At 36.1% G+C, this 19,264-nt stretch overlaps 1 protein-coding gene across 2 annotated transcripts; it reads left to right on the top strand.

The window, feature by feature from the left end:
- Nucleotides 1-9,975: 9,975 nt before the first annotated feature.
- Nucleotides 9,976-16,005, top strand: si:dkey-79d12.5 (protein BTG3). Of its 2 annotated transcripts, none has more exons than XM_060870852.1 (5): nucleotides 9,976-10,152; nucleotides 12,839-13,018; nucleotides 13,163-13,300; nucleotides 14,026-14,344; nucleotides 14,753-16,005. In XM_060870852.1, exons 2-5 carry the CDS (start codon nucleotides 12,846-12,848, stop codon nucleotides 14,945-14,947), a joined length of 825 nt encoding a protein of 274 aa, XP_060726835.1. In that variant the 5' UTR covers nucleotides 9,976-10,152; nucleotides 12,839-12,845; the 3' UTR covers nucleotides 14,948-16,005. The 2 variants fall into 2 exon arrangements, with proteins under 2 accessions (XP_060726835.1, XP_060726834.1); XM_060870851.1 differs by having other exon boundaries at nucleotides 12,835-13,018.
- Nucleotides 16,006-19,264: the final 3,259 nt, after the last annotated feature.

The following is a 19,264-nucleotide window of genomic DNA, read 5'->3' as shown; positions in this document are numbered from 1 at the left end:
TTCATCTGTCTGAGCTATGGGGTAAGGTGGATGGATAGTAGCCTCAAACATTCAAAGCTGTCACCCCAAACCATAGGCTAAAAGGTGTTATGGATTGATGAGACCTACTGTATATATAGACTTTTTTGGCAAAATAATAAAAGATATGTTTGGCTCCAGAATCCAAAGAACATCATAGCCAATGTGAAGCCTGGGGATGCCAACATCATGCTATGGGAGCGCTTGTCTTTGTGGTTCTAGTCAAGAAAGAGAATCATGGTTAGACCCAATATCAATTTATTTTGGCACAAAACCCTGCAGGCCTCTGGTATATCAAGTAGGGTGAAGAACATTCATTCATTCATTCATTCATTCATTTTCTACCGCTTATCCGAACTACCTCGGGTCACGGGGAGCCTGTGCCTATCTCAGGCGTCATCGGGCATCAAGGCAGGATACACCCTGGACGGAGTGCCAACCCATTGCAGGGCACACACACACTCTCGTTCACTCACACAATCACACACTACGGACAATTTTCCAGAGATGCCAATCAACCTACCATGCATGTCTTTGGACCGGGGGAGGAAACCGGAGTACCCAGAGGAAACCCCCGAGGCACGGGGAGAACATGCAAACTCCACACACACAAGGCAGAGGCGGGAATCGAACCCCCAACCCTGGAGGTGTGAGGCGAATGTGCTAACCACTAAGCCACCGTGCCCCCCGGGTGAAGAACATATGCATTTTTAATACCTCCAGTCAGAAACCTTTCACTCAGAAACACACATTCCAAAATGTTCTTTTTATTGATCAGTTTATTCTTAGTCTCTGTATACATTTTACATATTTCTCTTATTTTATATTGAAAAACTTTCTCACTTTTTATTTTACAATTCATGGTAATAAACAGTTAGGTTACAAGGTATCAAGTTCATACTGTGTTCCTCACTGCTTTTTGTAGTTGGTGTTAATAAACCTCATTTAATGATTCAGAAATTGAGATTGTTTATGGTCCCAATAGGCAACAATTGATCAGCAAATCTGATGAGGCATATCAGGCATTAGTCCATTTTTTTCATACTTGGTATCAAAGCATAACAGCAATCTTAAACCTTGAATCTAAACTACAACTAAGCTATATTCGATTAATTCTATTTATTTGTATAGCATTTTTAGCAATTTCCTATTGTCTCAAAGCAGCTTTACAGAAGTATGGAAACAGAAAAGAGAGAAAAGGAAATGCATATAGAATAATAATGAGAAGAAGAAAAAAATAAGAAAAAAATAAATAAGTGAATATACAGTATATACAAGTGAAATTATAAAATTAATTTAAAAAACTTTAAAATACTATACATCTATCCCCTATCCCTAATATGCTGTGTTTCAAGTTCACTTACCCTTTAATCTTATTTATTGTTTGGCAAAATAGTTTTAGTTTCACAGTTTATTCATGACACAAATCTTGTTCCATTGTGTTTAGCTTGTGTTCTAACTTTGCCCTCTGTTTTTACTACGGTAAATATAACTCAGATCTATTTATGTTACCTTCAAATCTTTGTTATAAAAATCTTTTTTTGTTGTAAATTCAGTCATCAGCTGTAATTATACTTTGATCTTTCTAACAGGTAGCAAGGACAGACAAGTGCGGGTACACAAACACTTTATTAGAAAAGTTTGAGGATAAAATATCAATTTGTTAAGTTTGCATTGCATGCAAGGATAATTTATCATTTATCCTTAAACTTTGCAACAAATTTAATGAGTACAGCAAAGGTCAGAAACAGAAAACAGATCATGTTCAGGTGAGTGTCAAACAATAGAAACTAGACAAGGCAAGAATTGAGAAACAGAAAAGGACAGGGCTCAAAAGCAGAATAACACAACATAATATAAATACTTATATATTATATAAGATGGAATACAGGTGCATGACGATCAGTAAGATGGTGAGTGTGAATATGGCAAAGTTTGTGAGAGTTGAATTTGTAGTTTGCAAAAGGCATTTTTGATGTCTGTCATGTCTTGTACAATTCCCTGCCAGAACACCAGGGGGCGTTCTGGGAGGGTTTGTTTATATACTGTGCCACGTGGTTTTGTTTTTGTGTTCTCACGTGTTTGCCCCACCCTAACCTTATCCCATTTCTGCCTCCACACACTAACTTACTAATTACCCTCCCTATTTCTACGTACCTGTTGTTTTGCATATACTTTGCTGAGTCTTTCGTTATCTGGCGTTCTATGCATTATGATTTTAGTTTTCTTGTGTCTTGTTTGAAAATGATCTTTGAAATAAAATGTATAAGGGTTAGATATATTTCACATAAGCGGTAATACTCTACAGTCAACTGCACTGGTCTGCTTCATGTTTGCTGATTACTTGAAACTGTACTCAGTCAGCCCTTTGAGTATTTAAAATATTTAAACCCTTATATTTCTGTGTTCAGTGCAAAGTATTTTTCAGTGTGTGTGCCTGCCTGTCATTACTAAACTTATTGTTCTGTGTTCTGATCCTCCATTTGTTATTATTGTTTCATAATAGGCATTCTTAGATTAACTAGTTATTGTTAACTAGTAATTGCAAATTGCCCACTTGTATTCTATTTTTGAACGTGATTCACATTTTGTATTTATCTGTTTGATCCTTAAATTAAACACTTGACCACAATTGCCTCCAGACTCTGACAGGACTTTCTTAAATTGCTGAGTCAGTCACAAGACTTCAATCCAATTGAGCATGCAGACAGAACTGAACGCAGAAAAACCCACACACAAGCAGTAACTAAATGTGTCTGCTACAGTATAAAGGCCTGGTAAAGAATCTCAAGGGAGTAAATTCAGAATTTGGTTCTGTCCGTGTGCTCCAGACTTCTAGCAAAAATATAATATAAAGATGCTGTAAAGTAAAGATAGTAAAGATGCTGTTTAAGTTAATTATTAGTGTTTGTCCACACAAATTTTTCAAAACAGAAATGACTTCACAAATGCAAACTAATGGACTGAAAAGTTCATAGAAAGAGCTTGAGCCTCGATTAAGGTTGGGTATCCAGACCCAATGTAAGTAACTTTAGTCAGCCTTAATAGGCAGTGCAAATATATTTTGGGAAAAGATAAACGTTTTCAACAAAATATCGTCTTTGTATGCCTAATGTGTAAAAATCATTTTAGGGGCATTTTTAATTTGTCCTATTCCTGGAGTTTTCTTCCACCCTCTAGTGGGCCTATGGGGAATGACAGTTGTTGAATTTTAACAGATGGTTTATTACTTCATTTATATCACTATAACATTGCAATCGGTCTAAATATAGTAAGTTAACAGCACTCTCTATCTGATATTTCCAAAATAATTCAGAAATATTCAAGCAAATGTGAGGTTGTTCTGTATATCAACACAGAGTACAGTATGCTTGTGGCTTCTGCGATGTTGCTTATTGACTGAACCATCACATAGAGTGTGTTGATTGCTTACCATAGGCCATATACTGTATGTAGGCATATTATGTTTGCCACAATGGACTGCTTGGTGAGTGATTTTCACATTTCCACTCCAGGGGTGCACATTAAATTAATATTTTTTAACTGCCATTATTTTATTAATTTTTTATTAATTTAACAATTCAAAATATAAATAATTTATTGTGATGTGAATGTGGTTTTGAGTGGATATAATTGTTTTTTATTACATATTAACTGACAAATAATTGACCATAATGACAAAGTAAAAAGGTGTTTTTAGATGTTTTCCAAAATTAATTAAAAAAAATAAAAAACTAAAATCTCTCATTTCCAAATGTGTTTTTACCATTTATTTAAGATGTTGTAGAAGCCTCTTTAATGGTAATTACAAGTCTTCCTCAATACATCTCTACAAAGATTGCTCTATTCTTACATTATTTACACATATTTATTTATTTATATTTCAATTTGCACATTTTTCCACTGTACATACAACTGACTTTATTATATACGTAGTATGTGTTCATGTCTTACCAATGCCATTCTGTTTACACTGTGGAGCTTCTGTATTAGAACAAATTCCTCGTATGTGGAAACATACTTGGCAATAAAGACCTTTCTGATTCTGATTCTTTATCCAATTCTTTATGGCAGATCTGATCATAATCCATCAGATTGGACAGCAAGCATCTGTGAACTGCAGCTGTTCAATGAGGTTTAAGTCTAGGATAAGCTGGGCCACTAATTAAGGACACTAATTAAGGACACTAATTAAGGACACTAATTAAGGACATTAATTCAGACAAAAAAAATAAAACAAAGCAAATCCCAATCTCCATTCCATAGCTACATTGGTTGCCACAGAGAGGCATCTGTGGAACAATTTTACAATGATTAAAGGTAAAGATAAAGCTTTAATCTTGAATGCCCCGGTTTCTCCTAAGAGCCTGCTCTGTGATTCCATTAATCATTGACAGGTACCAGGAGGTAAAGCAGCAATCTGTGGTGTTCAAAGAGCTTATCCCTCACTGCAGCAAGGATTTAACCTGCTGAGGCAGAAGAGAAAGGTTAGGGGTAGGCCTGCACGCACGCCACATCCATATCAATGAGTTGCCAGTTGAACGTGTCTCCAGCTGGGGATCCACATCTTAGAAGACCTGTCCTGGACCACCAACACAATCCGCCTGGTCAAGAAAGCTCACCAGTGCCTGTTCTTCTTGAGGACACTGAAGAGACATCACCTGTCTTCAGCCAATCCTGGTGAACCTTTATTGCCATGTAATTGATAGCATCCTGACTGACTGTGTCACAGTTTGGTATGGGAACCGCACAGCCGCAGACTGCAAGGCACTGCAACGGGTGGTGAAAACCACTCAGCACATCACAGGAACTTTACATCCAGCCATTGAGGATGTCCAAAGGAAACGCTGTCTGCATCGAGCTCACAGCATTCTTAAAGGCTCCTCTCATTCTGTCCATAGACTGCTGGTGACCAACCACCCCTGAATATTATGTCAATAGCACCTATATATTTGTCTATATAATATATAACACCCTGTATATCATGTCTATAGCACCCAACCTGTATTTTTCAATTCAATTCAATTCAATTTATTCACATTGTCTCAAAGCAGCTTTATAGAAGTATAGAAATAGAAGCAAAAAAAGAAATAAATAGAAAGAAGAATAAGAAGCAGAAAAATAAGAAGAAAAATAAATAAATTAATACATACATTTAAACTTTAAAATGAATTTAAAAAATACTAATTTAAAATGTAAAATACTTTATATCTATCCCTTGAATATCAGGATTGACAAAGTAGTGTGGCACATACCTGTATAGCTACACAGAGAGAGAGGAAGAGGGAGAGGAAGAGGGGGAGAGAGAGAGAGAGAGAGAGAGAGAGAGAGAGAGAGAGAGAGAGAATTGTGAGGTATGATTGTAATCAGGTGATGGACAATGTAAATTATGTGCAGAGTGCAGACAGGGACTCCGGCAAGACTAGCTATGACAGTATAACTAGAAGACTGGAGCCATAAAATGACACAGACATGAGGGCTTCCGGGGATGTAAAGTATCCCACCACTCCACAGTCTCAACCTGAGTGTCTTGTGAGGGTGGTAAACCGGCAGCATCCAGACATCCCAGTTCATTAAACACTCTATGACCATGAACCCTCCAGATCTGCTCCTTTACCTAAGAAAAGCTATTCATAGAGTTAATGAGATAGAGCTATTCAAAAGCTAGACTAAACAAATTTTTTTTTTAGCCTGGACTTAAACACTGAGACTGTGCCTGAGTCCTGAACACTAATTTGAAATTAGGGTTTCCATAACTGTGGGGTTCTGTAATGAAAAAGCTCTGCCCCCTGCTGTAGTTTTTGTACTTGAGGTACTGCCAAATAGCCTGCATCTTTTATCAAAGTAGTTGTGACGGACCATAAAAAAAAACAAAATATCTCTCAGGTACTGTGGCATGTGACCATTAAGTACTTTATAGATTAGTATTTATAATCAATGCAAAATTTGACTGGAAGCAAATGCAATGAGGATAAGATAGGGGTGATGTGTTCATATCTTCTGGTTCTAGTTAGGACTCTAGCTGCTGTGTTCTGGACTAACTGGAGCTGATAGCGATACGTCAAATAAGACCTGAGCTAGGAGAAGGCTGTCGCTTTAAAACCAATAACATGTTCTAGCCTATCAAGTAAAATAGCTGGAATCAAAAGCTAAGATCAAGCAAACCAGCAAAGAAAGCAGGGGCCAGTAACAGGTCACTTACAACTTTAATCAGCGCTGTCTCTGTGCTATGATGAGGCCTAAATCCTGACTAATACATTTAATGAATATTATTATTATTATTATTATTATTATTATTATTTTATATCTTCACTTAGGCTGGAGAAATACACAGATCTAGCAGCACTAATAGATGTTTTGTAGCTATGAAGACTTTCCTTCCATGCTAATCGGAATAATGATAATTTAGTTTGACGCCATTTATGTTCTAATTTCTAGTTGATTGTTTTAAAGTTTGTGTGCTGTCATTGTACCAGAGTGCTATTTTTTCTCTTTAATTACTTTCCTTTTAAGTGGAACTACAATATCTATGGTGTAGCGAAACACTGACTCTAAATAGTTAGTCACCTGATCAAGTTCTGTGGTGTCAGCTGGTGATCCAATCATGGGTGATAATTCTGGGAGATTGTTGGTAAATCTCTCTGCAGTAGCAGATGTAAATGTACGTTTAACATGTTGACCTGGCAAATTGCAAATATCGTGTCCGAAGCACATTTTAAACAAAATTAGATAATGATCTGAGATGGCTTCTAATTGAGGCACTGTGACTATAATTTCTATATTTAATTAGAGGGTTATAACAAGATCAAGAATGTGACCTCCATTATGAGTGGGTCCTATTACGTTCTGGTTAACCCTTACTGGATCTAAGATGGAAGCAACTCTTGTTCTCAGAGGATCTTCTAACTTATCAAAATGAATATTAAAGTCTTCAACAATTACTGCTTTGTCTAAAGAAACAATTAGGTTTGAAATGAAATCTGCAAATTCAAAGAGGAATTCAGAATGTGGTCCAGAAGGTCTGCAAATAACAATTAGAGGAACTGACTCAGCAGACTTATTTTTGTGGCTACATATGTTATGTTAGTATAAAGAACTTCAAATGAGTTGAACATATGTCTACATTATTGCCTGATGCCTAGCTCATCATCATAAATAACCTTCGTTTAATGCGACAAACTAGTTTGGTTTGACCCATGTTTCTTGTCTGATCAGTAATAATTTCATTATGAATAAGAGCTTTAGATGCAAGAGACTCCTAGCTTCAGATCAAAGGTGCTGGCTGTGCATTCACTATGATCTGCTGTAATTCTATGCTAATAAGGTTAATAAAACAAATTTTCTGAGTGTTTATAGTTTTTTTTTTTTAGCTTGGGAAACAGACACAGTCTCTATATTGTGAACCCTGTGTGACAACTCAATGCAGCTGGCAGACGGTCAGATTAGCCTGCTTGTCTGCTCCCTGGCCCTGGTTTCGGATGTCACCGATTAACTAGACCTGTTCTTAAACTATGTGCTCTGTTGCAAGAAATGAGAGCAGCACCTTTCCGAGTGGGATGGACATCCAGCAGTTCAGCGACCATAACCTACTGTAAGCTACATGGCCATGTAACATTGGGATGGGGCCAGAGCATACTACAGCATCGGGCATCGCCTTTGCTAATTTACACACCTCTAAAATATTGCTCTTATTAATCTCTGACTGATGATGGCATATATCGTTAGCTCCTACATGGAAAACTACCTTTGAGTACCTATGCTAGCCTAAGACCCTAAGATTACCTACAATGTCCTGAGCCCTGGTTCCCAGAATACACCTAACCAGTACTGCAAGATACCCTAAAGGGCTAGCTAATTTCACATGCCTTAACATGGAGTATCCTATAACCAGAGCTCTTTCAGGTTTCTCAGTGGGTGCTTCACTGAGGAGAGCAAACCTGTTAGACATGTGAAGCTGAGAAAAGTGGTGCTCCCATGGGCAAGCGTTAACGTTAGCTTTGGCATTGCGACTATGCCACCAAATCGTCACCCATTCACCCCTCTGTGAGGGCTCTAATACCGGAGTTGGAGGGTTACTAACTCTGCCTAAAGGCACCCAGATTTTCCCCTACAGAAACTGCACCTCTAGATCTGAAATCTTCTGCATCAGAGAGCTAACTAAAATACACTTACAATACAATATCACAAGTGAAATTAACAGAAATGACAGAGGAAGAATTACTAAACATCCTGCAGCTCACACACTGGACAAGCTGAATGTTTGCCATACTTAATGATTACGTACCTTAGACTTGAATCAGATCGGAATATTAAAAAGATCGAAGAGCATTTCCTCCGCTAGCTGTTTGAAAACAGAAAACAAAAAGTGACTACGGAAGAAGAGGAATAAAATTAACTGCGATAGAAAACTAAAGTATTTAATAATAAATGAAAGCAACAATGTAAAATATTAACCAAAAATACAAAAGGAAAAACAGTATAATTTAAACGCATAGACAGGCACAAAACTCGCGGCAAATGATTCAAACACAGGAAGTGACATCATCAATATGTTAAAATATGTAACTATACAGTATCTTGACAATATCATATTCATCTGTACAGTATATTATCCTGTTCATATTGTAAATACTGTACTCATTCTGTAAATACTGTACATCTTGCACTTGCTGCTTATTGCACTTCTGGCTGCCTTGTACTTGTACATGTTTAATGAAAATAAAGTTGAATCTAATCTAATCTAATCTGTACTGCGGCAGGCTGGTCCTCTCCACACACTTTTATCAGGTTCTACTTGGACCTGGAGCTTACGCCTGGGTTTCAGGTCTTGCAAGGTTAGTGGTTCATGTCTTTCGTGTATATATTTGAAAATCTTGTTTCTAGTTATTTAAGTCAACGCATGTATGAGTACAATATACACCAAATAGCAGATAGAATTTGAACCCCTGATAGGTGAAGGGAATAACATTGATTATCTTGTTACAATGACATCTTATACAAGGGATAAGATAACACCACAGAAAAGCTACTGTGCCACAAATGAAAAAAAATAAAGCTGATTATGATAGAAATGTGTCAGAACACAGTGTATCGCAGCTTGCTGTATCAGGGGCAGTGTAGCCACAGGATGGTCAGAGTCCCCATTCTTACAAGTCCTAAAAAGTGCACACTCTCTGTACATGAGCAAGAAGATGGCCTAATTTCCTTTATAAACCTCATAAATCATAACAGGAACCATATTTCCTCAGATATGTTCATTCATTTTCTACTGCTTATCCGAACTACCTCGGGTCACGGGGAGCCTGTCATGCATCATTGGGCATCAAGGCAGGATAACACCCAGGATGGAGTGCCAACCCAACCCACTACGGACAATTTTCCAGAGATGCCAATCAACCTACCATGCATGTCTTTGGACCGGGGGAGGAAACCGGAGTACCCGAAGGAAACCCCCGAGGCACGGGGAGAACATGCAAACTCCACACACACAAGGCGGAGGCGGGAATCGAACCCGCAACCCTGGAGGTGTGAGGCGAACGTGCTAACCACTAAGCCACCGTGCCCCCTCAGATATGTATGTTTGTTTTTTGTTTTTTTTTTCTCTATTTTATCTTCTTAAAAAAACACAAAGATATAAGTTTTTTGCTGTGCTGTGCTGTGCAAAAACTTACTTTTTGTTTACAACGCTTCCTTCACTGCCTATATTTGGTTCGTTTCCGATGCATCATCAACTCGTCATTCTGGTGATGTGTATTTTTTGTGGGTGGGAAATAACCGGCATTGCTCAGAAACCCGAACAAGGAAGTGAGTCATGGTCTACGTTCCAAATCGCATTCTAGTGTGCTAAGTAGTGTCAAACCGGTGTAATGCAAGTGGAGGCGTACAGTTCTGTCAGACTGTTCAGAATAATAATATCTGATTGCAGACGCAACCCGTATGTTTTTTTTTTCTTTTTTATGGGAAAGCCTTGATTGAACACAAAGCGAGTAAGAAACGTGGGCAACTGTAGTACACGTTATTAAGGAAGTAACGTAAAGTAACAGCAAACAATAAAGATTTTAGCGATCTGGATCATCAGCATCTATTTTAAAACACAGTATTTTCACTAAAGATCCTTTGGTTAACAGATGCAAGGTGAGTGATATAAAGTTGAATAAGTCATAGAGAAAGTTATAAATAAATAAACGCAAATTCTGAAATATTGTAAAAAGCCTGAAACACTGTAGATTAGTTTAGAAAACGTTTGTATCATTTGTAGTCTTTTGTCTTTTATATATATATATATATATATATATATATATATATATATATATATATATATATATATATATGGATGACCTCAGATATATGATTAGAAATAAACCTAATCGAGAAAAAATATTATATAGAAATTATTAATTGTGATGTAATGTAACAATATATGGATTTTTTTGTACACTTTTTGTAAACTTTATCGATTGCTAGAAATCTGTAATGCTTGTTTATACACGTGTAGTGTCAGTATAACAATAGACTGAACAGAAAGACAATTACAGAAGCCTGTTGGAGCTATGAGCGCATTATACAAAGATAACTTTACATAAGGCTTTTTCTGTGTTAATTAGCTGTTTATAATTTGAGGGGTTTTTTTTTGCATCAAGACGCATGTACTGTATAGAAATCTTTGGAGTCACGTTTTCTGAGTTTCAGCCACGTGATGTGGGATGACAAAGACAAGCCTTGTAGCTTGTGTCACAAGTGGTGATATTAACTTATATTTAATAATGTATTAAATCAAGGAAATCAAGTTGAAATAAAAAGAAAAAAAATAAATTGGTAGGCCTATAAAATATTTAAAGTAAGGTTTCTAAAGTAGATTCTTCTATGTCTTGCAGTTCCTTGAAATTTCTTGATTTAAAACGCAGTCCATTAGGGAAATAAATGAGCATACATTTTAAAATGTTTTTTTTTTTTTTTCATTTGTGCTGATCATTGAATGTGAGTCATTATGGTGTCATTCAAAGGGTTTCTCTGACTAACTGCATCCATACTTCAAGGCTGTTCTTGTCCTTGTACAACAAACTCACTAAAAATGAATAGGAAGCATGGAATTTTTGTCTCATTTTGTTCAATTGAATTGATAAGAATATATAAGCTCTTATGTCCTCACCCTAATTTTTCATATGTTTTTTCAGAATTTCTCAGTTTTAGTTTACTTTTACACGTGTAGTTGGCCAAGCCATTACATTAGTGAGATCAACACTGTCTGGATTATCATGACCTCAGACTGACGTAAGCAGAGCAGCTACAGTGTAAGCATTAGTTTAGATAACACCAAGAACAAACTGTTTTTCACTCAGGAACTTAAGTTTGTTTTGTCAATATTCTACCACAATATTACTGTACCATGTTTCACCAAACCGCTTTACTAAATCTATCAAATAAACTTTAATGTTAACTTTATTCTGCGATCACCTATCTTTAAAATGAAGTTTTTTTTGTTGTTGTTGTTTTATTAACTTTGTCAAAATTTTTCTTAACATAACTCAATATAGTAAATCAATATAGTAAACCTCTACTTAGTTTAAAACAGTTTCAGTCTGTTAAAACAGGTGTGTTTAGTTGCAGCAGGAAATTCCAGATTGATTTGTGGACAGATATGACAGAAGGTCATATTGCTATATTTACATGAAATAATGTTCTGTAAATACAAGGAGGCTTTGTCATTACTTAAGACATTAGCACAGTCTGGACTGATGGGGTGTTGCAAACTGTTGCATAATACCATTTGCTTTTAAACAGAAAGAAATTCATATGGGTGTGCCACTGAGGCATGCTATGGTTGGCATCATATTTTTAACTGACATTAAAAGCTGTAAAGGTCCCAGTCATAAAATGACTGTTCAGCAATAACAATATATTGATTTTGTGACTACCTTCAGAAATGCATGACAAAAAATAATTTATTCTTCAGAGTATGCTTCTTTATTGCTCTTCTTTGAAGACAAAATGAACAATTAAAAGAAAATGAACATTTTCTGAATGAAATCTTCTCTATCCAGGCTTCTCTCACTGTACTCCTGCTAGGTGTGTGACAAGATGCACATCCCTCTATGTATCAGAGGAGTGTGTTGAGTAATGTAGTTGCTTTACTTTTTATATAACACACTACCTGCTAATTAACAAAGTTAGCAAACATCTGTTGCTCATTGTGTCTTAGATTCATGAACACTTTTTATCAACCTGTGTACTGTACATAATAACCGTAGCCATGATACAGTAGCATGCATGCCAAACGTCAGAGAACCGATAATTACTCTGAACCCAGAGTAATATCGCATGTAATCCTAGCATATGATGATGTGTCTTCTGTGTATATATTTGTTTTCATTAATTCCAGACTTTGTGCTAAATTTATTTGCATCTCATTTACTCTTTATGCAAACTCTGCAATATGCACTCCCATTTTCTAGCACATCTTTGGGTTAAGGAACAGAACATGTTTTCAGTAAAGCCGATGGTCTTGAAAAATCCAGTATTAGTGTATACACAGTTACAAAGTTAAATATTAGCATAAGACAAGTTTCTTCTCACTTAAATAACATAAGTGTTCTTTATTACCTAGGGTTAGCAGTTATAATCTAAGCAGTTATAAATGTCTTTGGTTTGTATAACAGTTTAATGTTTCAATGGCCCTATAGTGTAAATAAAATGGCATGTAAAATCCAAGTACTCCAGTCATACATAACAATAAAGTATTTTACAGTTGAAACAGGAACTGTCCTGGACTGTATTTAAATATTTAATACCTGTATTTAAATATTTAATTCCCTTAAGGCAGCAAGGAGATGAAGAGAGAAGTTTGTGCTGCTGTGAACTTCCTGAAACGCTTGGCCTTGGAGCGAGGACATGTTGATGAAGATAAGGCTAAAGTGTTCGCTGCAAAACTGCAGGAGTTATTGTGTGAGAAGTACCTCAACCATTGGTACCCAGAAAATCCTAACAAAGGCCAGGCATACAGGTAAACAAACCTGAATATAACTAGAGCATACTGTACAGCTTTTCTTCTTTACTTGATCAGAATAGGATCCAACCCTAGTTTTAGCAAACATTAGGCTTATTGTAGGACATGATTTTAGTCTAAACACCATTTGCCCCTCCCCAGATGCATCAGGATAAACAATAGCACACCATGTGATGACTCTGTGCTACAAGCCTGTGAGAAAAGCAAGCTAAGGCCATCAGAGCTGGGTCTTCCCCGTGAGATAACATTATGGATTGACCCACTTGAGGTGTCTGCACGGTAAGTGTGCTCAGTCCAAAAGACCTAATATTCTAGGTAATTTAGTTAATACTTGAAAAACTTATTGAAGGCTAGTCCTTGTTTACACTGGTGCAGAAAAGTACCAAACAAATAAAACTTTAGCTAATACATTTAAATACCACAGAACTAGTGGTATTTAAAAAATTTTCCATTTTAAAAAATCAGACTACTGCAGCCAAGAACAGGTGATTATTTTGTAGATCGATAGATAGACCAGTGATTCAAAACATATGCCGATTTCCACAACAACTGGTCCAATGAACACAGAATCAATCTGTTCACATGGTCATCCCATTCCCCCACCAAATGCCTGACGAAAACCTGTGAAGTGCCCAGAAAACCTAATCAGGAGAGAGATTATGTATTGAGAAGTGGTCTCAGATGTTTTTCTTTGTGTATGTTTTCTGCAGTGTTATGTTGACAGAGGGATGTTGCACAAAGTACTAAATACAACAGTGCCAAAGATGCTTAATGATCTCATATTTTCAGTGTTAGGTTTAGATTAAGCTACTTTTATTTAAAGCCATTGCTATTGTTAGTTTCCATAATTCTGGAGCTGACTGTATGGCTGTGGGTCAGAATAAACCTGAGCTACACTATTTGGGTTTAAGGCATTATTACATTACATTATTACATATTTTTGAACATTGTGCATCGTTAAAGTTCAGTTTTTAGAACCTGATCACATTTTTGATCTCCAACAGGTCAGGTGAAAATTGTAGACATTTCACAGTTGCTCGTTTCAGTGAGGAAGAGAGGAAGCATGAGCTACAAGATAAAGAGTCTGACTTGCATTGTGAAAGCTCAGATTCTGTGAACGTGGAGACCTCAGACTATCACTCGGCAACCTCCTCCGATTGCGGCTCAGAAGACTCCAGTGATGCAGAGGAGGAGAGTAAGGAAGAAGAGGTGGGGGACATGAAAGAGAAAGTGAAAGATGAGGAAAGGGGTGAAAAGCCGTTTGTAATTGCTATGAGGCCCAGGGTGAGGGAGCCAAAGCCACAGAAAATCTCCATGTCTCAAGTAAGTACTGTAAGCCACCAGACCCAAAGATCTTTTGACTTATCTGTATATAACTAGGAAAAAAGAAATAATTCATCCCTATATGCAATTATTATTATTTTTATTATTATTATTGTTGTTGTTGTTGTTGTTGTTGTTAAAATAGCCATTAAAGTTTTGTGAAAAGAAATGAGTCTCTATTTAAAGACTGCATATTAGTTCATGTACAATATATGAATGTCATGTTTGGACATTTAACATTGTATGATGTATACTAGAGGTTTATTTTGAGGTATTTTATGATTATGGATATATTAAATTAATTTTCTAAATAATTTATTTAGATTGATTATATATTTCCTCTATATTGCTTTGAATGTGATTTTTAATTATTAGTAGCATTTGTTAATTGCATAATTTTTACTACAGCCTGCAGGACTTCAATACTTTTACCACCCAACAACATTGTGGTCTCCGTATAAGAAGAAGAGGCCTGTGTTGCTCACGACTGTGTGCACTCCCCCACCTGCTCCTGTTCTCGGCTACTACGTTTTCCAGAAACCTATACCACAATTCATAATGCCTCATGCCAGTCTGCAACCCTGGGGGGCAGTCAAAGGGTAGATTGCACTTGGAAATTAAGTACAAGATAGTATGGTACTTTGTTAAGCTTCTTTTCAATTGAACTGGATTTAACTCTCACGTTCTGTTTGTTACTCTGCAATGAATGTCCCAATTTATATTAGAAATCAATATAGTAGGAATAACCTAGTTTAAAATACAGATTTCTAACATAAACAATATAGAAATATGATACTGATAATATATGGTAAATAAATCGTAATTCTAATGCAATTCTGTAAAGCACAAGGCTCTTTTCATTTGCTTATCAAATTCTGACAAATCATTTTGTCTGTTAATGACTATAACATAACTAGATATTTAGAAAAAGACATTCCTAAATTAATTGTTCTCAGGTATGTTAGTCTATCGCCTTTATTCTTTGCTTTTACGCAGGTGAATAGTTGAACCCAAAGAGCTAAGCTGCACTAAAAATACTGTGACTTTTGTGCAATACACTACATTAATGCTGTAGCTCAGTTCACTTTGACAAAATATTTCTCAGGATACCAAATAAACTGCATTAAAATAGACCACGATGTAAACGATTGATAGAAATTCTTTTTCGTTGTCATTGTGTGTAGTTTCTTGCTAATTTCTGTCACTCACTTCAGATATTGCCATGTGTTGCCCAAAGCAGTATATATTGTGCCATGCTTAGAACACCATTGCTGTATTTTTTTGCTTTTCACAGCAACCTTTTTTAAGATGTGATTTTGTACAATGCAGAACATTTCTTAGCTTTATAAGAAAGCCATGCTTTTAATATTTAGATCAATATATTAGAAAAGATATTTTTGCATTTAAGGATAACTAAATACTTCAATTTACTGTTGTAAATATCACAGGACACAGAAATTGTGAGGTTATCGTTTTTTTTTTTTGTTTGTTTTTTTTTTACTTTTTCTCATGTAATTCTTATGTGCTTTTTACTGTAACCCTATTTATTTCTGTTTATTTTTCCTTTTACCATTAAGGCATGTCAAGTAATGCAAAGCCTGTAAATATTTTTTGCTATTCATCATGTCATTTTTTTAATTAAATAAACATATATAACATTACACCACTGAGATGATATTATTTTTCCATTGAATTTCTTAATACATATACAGTACATACATACATACATGCATACATACATACATACATACATACATACATGCATACATACATACATGCATACATACATACATACATACTTGTGGCTTTTTACATATTTTTGTAAACAAACTAATCTGTGTTCTTGAAAATAAGCAGGAAAGAGTGTACTTTGTAAAAATTGAGGTGCACTTCAGATCAACTGCAGATTGTGTACAGTTTCTGGTTAAAATTCTGTGTTCAGTGTTGTATTACAGGATGCCCAGGAAGGCTGTGGGGAGAGTGGACATTAATTCTCAAGATGTTAAGATGGGGCAGGGCAGAGAGGGCAGACTAAAATACAGACATTGAGTTGGAAGACTTTATGGGTTATTAGGATAAAGAAGTAGATGAGATATAAAAAAAATTATATCCTCCGATATTTTGTACGTTTTTCCTGTTTGTTGATTTGGACCACCACTATATGAAAAAAAAAAGAATTCAGCTTTGCCACTTTATGATTCCTGTACAGTGTATGTACATATGTGTACAGTGTATGTATATATGTACATGTGTATGTACTGTGTATATATATATATAGGATGAAAACTGAAATCATCTATCTGACTCCAATCACAACATTGACCCGACTAGCCCAATTTAGCATGATAAAGACAAAAGTAAAGAAAAGACAGAATTAGTCAGACTGGATGATGCAGGGAAGAGCAATGTTTATTGAAGGTCGGTGTAACAATCAAGCAGATTATATCCATTCTCCTTATCCAGTGCTATGACCTCAGCTGCACCTTTGGTTGTTACAATGTTTTACCACATTTTCCTCCTGGACAGTTGGGAGTCTATCGAACACCATTATCTCTCAATCTTTGTGAACAGGGTCACCAACAATGTCAATTATAATCAAACCTCAGGCACACAGAGTATTAAAAATTGAAGTGCCCTTGTTTCTTATCTTTCCGGATTTCTCTCTGGTAAAAGGCTCATTCTTTGCTGAGAGGCCAACATGGGTGTCATTTTTCTGCAAAACTTCTGACAAATTTTCTAAGTGTGATGTGACATTGTGACTAAATTACGATTTGAATTTGGATGTTATTAACCACTAAACATTTTGGTTATGATTTGAATCCAAACATTGTTTAATCAATAGACTTTTTTTAGTGTCAGAATCTCACTCATGATGTTTTCTCATCTATTACACATACACTAGAGATGAGCCGGATACTCGGCTGAAACAAGTATCCGGTACGGATAAAGCACTTCTGCCAAGTACGAGTATTATACGAGTAATACGAGTCAATATCTGCGCTCGGATTGAATGAAAATCCTCATTGGGTAGCTGATTGTGTCAGCGTTCTGTGATAGGCTAGTCACAGCGCCCCTCCCCTACACACATACAGATGTATTGAGTTGCTGTGTCTCGCTCTGCTCACTCACAGTCACACACAGAACAGCTCTCTGTCTCTCCCTCAGTCACTCGGGTTCTGAGGTCTTTTCCGTTAACGTTTAGGGTTTCTTCAGCTTTTTACTTCGGGTTGTAACGATAATAATACGTACTTACTAACCAGTAGAGTTCTGGTAAACGTGGGTTCATTCAGACGTGGTGCTTGCTTGGTAGAATGCGACTCGCATTGCGTCTCTTGCGTCTATTTTTTTTCTTTTTTAAACCTTCAGCTGTCTCTAACCAGTAACCAGACACTGAGTGTCTGACACGTTTTTGCTGTATTTCATAAAAACATAAAGGTAGTAAGCTAGTGTTATAAATATTACAAATGAATTATTAAGCCACACACACACTCACACACACACACCTGGTGTGGAAATAAAAAAATAAAAAAGAACAAAAAATAAATAAATAAATCACACTGATCATAAAAATTTTTTTTTTTTTTTTTAAAAGTTAAAAAAGAAAGTTATGTTGTTCATTACATTTTACTTCATAATTGCACTGCATTGTTTTGTTTTCATTGTTGCACAACTTGTTCTGTAATATAGTTCGTTTGCTATCGTGATCAAAACCATTGATCTGAAGCTCAATCCTGATGCTGTCCTGTAAATATTTTTCTAATCAGCAATAAATATAACAATTTCTGATCAACCCATATCAATTGCATGCTTAAAATAACATACCGGTTAAAGCCCAAGACAAACTCCGCCTACTTTCGGGTTAGGCCCAACCCACTCCGAGTACAGACACAGATAATTCATATGGTTAACAGATAAGGATACAGATACAGATAATGCTGTACTCGCTCATCCCTAACATATACAATTGCAGAAAGGCCACATACATGCTCAAATAAGCCCCAAAAAATACACCAAACAGCCAATGGCACATTTAAATGTAAAATAAAATATATTAGACTCATTAATTAAGTGTGTATACTAATATTTTGGCTATTCATGACTGCTGTAGAGCTTTTATTCCTGGAGGACCAGTTCAATGGTCCAAACAAAACAATAACTACAGTATAAGAAATCAAAAAAAAAACTTTGTTAATAATGAGTTGTAATTTCCAGCATGGTAACATAAAACATGGGGAATACAAAACATGGACCACTTTACAATGTTTCACATATGTTAGAGAGTTTGATGAAGTGGGCTATAATTAGGAAACATTTCAGTGATGGACGACATACCTATATGTTTCTATACTGAGTGAGTTCCTGAAACAAATAATGTCAAGGCATGCATCACAGTGAACAGTTTAACACTGCTGAAAGCTATTGAGTTAGGAATGTGTGTTATTTTTAGGCGTCCAACGCTAGAGGTTCTCCTTTACACAAATTAGAATTTAAACCAGCATTAAGAGGGTTTTTTTTCCTGCACCACACACACCGATCACCTGCTTGTGAGTGAGCAGCCAAATTGATTTGAGATTGGGGAGCTTGGGGCTAAGAAAACCATCCCCAGTAGGAACTCTGAGTTGAAAGAGCATTTTATTCTGTTCAAGAGGCTTAGAACATAAAACAATTGAAATGTCATTAATTATTAAACTGTCAATATCCTAAGCATTCATGAGCTGTGGAAGGTTTTGAAGGAGGCCGCAAATATTTATATCAGGCCAAGATTAGGGCTTTGTCATCAGAATGACTGATCTTTATCTTATCGGGCAAATAACACAGCTACACAGACTATTTTGCAGGCATAAGGAAGTGGACATGGGGCATTCATGAGGCAGTAGCACAATGCATAAAATCATGTAGATACAGTCCAATAGCTTCAGT

The sequence above is a fragment of the Tachysurus vachellii genome, chromosome 5 (genome assembly GCF_030014155.1).
Source record: "Tachysurus vachellii isolate PV-2020 chromosome 5, HZAU_Pvac_v1, whole genome shotgun sequence".
Taxonomy (NCBI): Eukaryota; Metazoa; Chordata; class Actinopteri; order Siluriformes; family Bagridae; genus Tachysurus; species Tachysurus vachellii.
The sequence above is the reverse complement of the archived record's forward strand: the minus strand, read 5'-3'. Positions and strand labels throughout refer to the sequence as shown.

Bases quoted from the DNA above. Each gene is read 5' to 3' on its own strand.
- si:dkey-79d12.5 (XM_060870851.1), top strand. The intron at 13,019-13,162 runs GTAAACAAACCT...GCCCCTCCCCAG, and splicing joins AACAAAGGCCAGGCATACAG to ATGCATCAGGATAAACAATA. The intron at 14,345-14,752 runs GTAAGTACTGTA...TTTTTACTACAG, and splicing joins AGAAAATCTCCATGTCTCAA to CCTGCAGGACTTCAATACTT.